Here is a 2483-nt window from a genome sequence, read left to right on the forward strand (position 1 = left end):
CCCAGACCCCCGCTTCTTACTGAACCTCACGATACCTCAGCACCCACACTGGACCCCTCCCCCATAAACCCAGCACCTCCCCTGGACCCCACTATAGCTCAGCATCCCCTGTGGAACCCCCCGCAGCCCAACACACCCCCCCCAGGCACCTGGTGCAGCTGGCGCTGGGCACTGGCCTTTTGCTTGGCACGGCGCTCCAGGAACTGCTTGGCGAACTCTTTGGCTTCCAACGTGTCGCCCAGGTAGGAGCGGATGCAGTCATGCACGTCATAGGGCGACTCCACCTCCTTCAGGAAGGCCACGGCCGTGGGCACTACGGGAGGGAGGGGGCAGGGAGTCAGGGGACCTAGGCATCCAGGCGCCTGCCCCACCCCCCTGGCCCCTGTGGGACCCTGACTTCTGGGCCATACCATCCAGGTGGCTGGAGGCGCTGAGCGCATGGAGCATCTGCTCACACCACTGGGTGAAGCCGTCCTGGGGCCGCCCCAGGCCCTGCAGCAGCCGCAGCAGCTTCTCCTCCTCATCCGTCTTCTTGCGGGCTCGGCCTGGGCCCCCGTAGCCATCCCTGGGGGGGGACGGGACGGGGACAGGGGGGCCTCACTCCCCACCCGCTGCCCCTCACTCCCGACCTACAGTCCCCTGCCCCTCCAACCCTCCCGGACCCCCTCACTCCCAACCTGCAGCCCCTGCTCCCCCCCAGGTGCCCCTCACTCCTGACTTAGCCTCCTGCCCCCACCAAACCTCCCGATGCCCCTCACTCCCAACCTACAGCCCTCTGCCCTGCCCCCCCAAGCTCACCCCAGGGCAGGGCTGCTCCGGCTGCCCTTCAGCCCCATGGCACGGGCAAGGGACCCTCCGGAGCTTTTGCCGCTCTCCTCCCAGACGCCTCCAGGTCCAGCCTTGTCGTGACTCCCCCAGAGCGTTGGGGCAGCGTCAGGGCCCCATGGGGCCGGCAAGCTGCTCAGGCCCAGCCCCCCGCCATGCTACAAGGGATGGAATCAGCAACAGCCTCAACATGTGCCCAGCTCTGGGAGGTTGGGTTGGGCTGGGCTGGGCTGGGTAGAAAAGGCCTGGATGCACCCAGCTCTGGGGGGGCTGGTCTGGGCTGGGTGTAAAAAGTCCAGTTGCACCCAGCTCTGGGGAGCAGCACTGGCTTGCACCTGGCTCTGAGGGGCACTCACCGCTCTGGGCTGCGCCCGCGGCTGCTTGGGCAGGTGCCGGTCACCATCGGGCAGGTCCAGCAGGGCCTTCATGGCGCCCCCGGGCTTGGGCAAGACCCCCCAAGACCCCCCTCCGGCCCCTCCACCCTGCTGCAGCAGTTTCAGCAGCAGCTCCTGCTGCCGACACTGGGGGGGAGAAACAGAGGGGGAGGGGGCGTCAGTGCAAGCCCCAATCCCAGTGCCCTGGGGCCTGACTCCCACCCCCCTCATACTAAGCCTATCACCCCTGCCGCTGTCCCAACATGCCCTAGGGCCTGGCTCTGCACCCCCTCTGCTATCCTAGCATGCCCTGAAGCTTGGTACTACCCCTCTCCTGATCCCACAATGCCCTAGGGCCTGCCCCCACAATATTCCAGCATGCCCTATGATCTGACTTCCACCTACCTCCGTCCCAACCCTACGAGCCTCTACTATCCCAGCGTGCCCTATGTTCTTGCTCCTTCCAATATCCCACCATGCCGTAAAACTTCACTCCCCTCCGATATCCCAACGTGCCAAGAAACCTAGTTCTACCCCACCACTATCCCAGCATACACTGAGGCACCCACCTCATCCTGCAGCTCCCTCGTGGGCCCCTTGGCCAAACTGGCAGGTGGTGGCACCAGCACTGACTACTGACCCCATGGCAGGGGAGGGGGAGCCAAGGAGTTAGGGAGCACTCAGGCATACAGGGCTCCCTCCGCCCCTGAAGAACCCAGGCATCTGGACCCCACCTGCTTGCGCCGGAAGAGCTCCTCCTCCTCCCGCCGCTTCTGCTTCTCTTCTTCCCGCTTGGCCCTGAGTTCTGCGTCACGGCGCTCCTGGAGCTGGGGGGGCGGGGGGGGGCCAGAAGGGAAGATGGCAGGTTGTGGGACCCAGGCATCTGGTCTCCCAATAAAAACCCTACCTTTCCTGAGCAGAAAGAACCCAGGCATCCGGGTTCCCCATCCCATAGACCTGGGAGAACCCAGCCACCCCCGGCTGCCCTCCCTAAGCTGAGAGACTCTGGGCTGGGTCCCCCCCCCCGAGCAGAGGCCCCTAGCATCTGCCCCCCATTCCCTCCCTCCACAAGCAGAGAACCCAGGCATCCAGGCATGCTCACTTTCTGCTGTAGTTGCAGCTGCTCCAGGATTGGACCCTGAGTTGATGAGTTAATTGGTAAATCCCATAAACTGGCATCACTGCCTGGAAAAATGGAGGATGGGGGTCAGTGCCTGGGGGACCCAACCCCTCCCCCAGCCGGGGGTAGGGGGTCAATGCCTGCCCTGCCCCCCCACAACAGCT

The 2483-nt window shown here is 65.0% G+C and overlaps 1 protein-coding gene across 1 annotated transcript in view; it reads right to left on the reverse strand.

Moving 5' to 3' along the window:
• Positions 1–52: 52 nt before the first annotated feature.
• The window catches only part of GIGYF1 (GRB10 interacting GYF protein 1), a 10469-nt gene continuing 8038 nt past the window's right edge, over positions 53–2483 (reverse strand). The window contains exons 18-24 of the mRNA XM_025211138.1: positions 2469–2483; positions 2302–2380; positions 1934–2026; positions 1182–1346; positions 799–983; positions 411–565; positions 53–313 (exon numbers count right to left, since the gene is read on the reverse strand). The exon at positions 2469–2483 is cut by the window's right edge and continues 84 nt beyond it. Coding sequence (XP_025066923.1) covers positions 99–313; positions 411–565; positions 799–983; positions 1182–1346; positions 1934–2026; positions 2302–2380; positions 2469–2483 — 907 coding nt within the window. The 3' untranslated portion in view covers positions 53–98. The remainder of the gene's footprint in view (positions 314–410; positions 566–798; positions 984–1181; positions 1347–1933; positions 2027–2301; positions 2381–2468) is intronic.

The sequence above is a fragment of the Alligator sinensis genome, unplaced genomic scaffold (assembly GCF_000455745.1).
Source record: "Alligator sinensis unplaced genomic scaffold, ASM45574v1 scaffold553_1, whole genome shotgun sequence".
Taxonomy (NCBI): domain Eukaryota; kingdom Metazoa; phylum Chordata; order Crocodylia; family Alligatoridae; genus Alligator; species Alligator sinensis.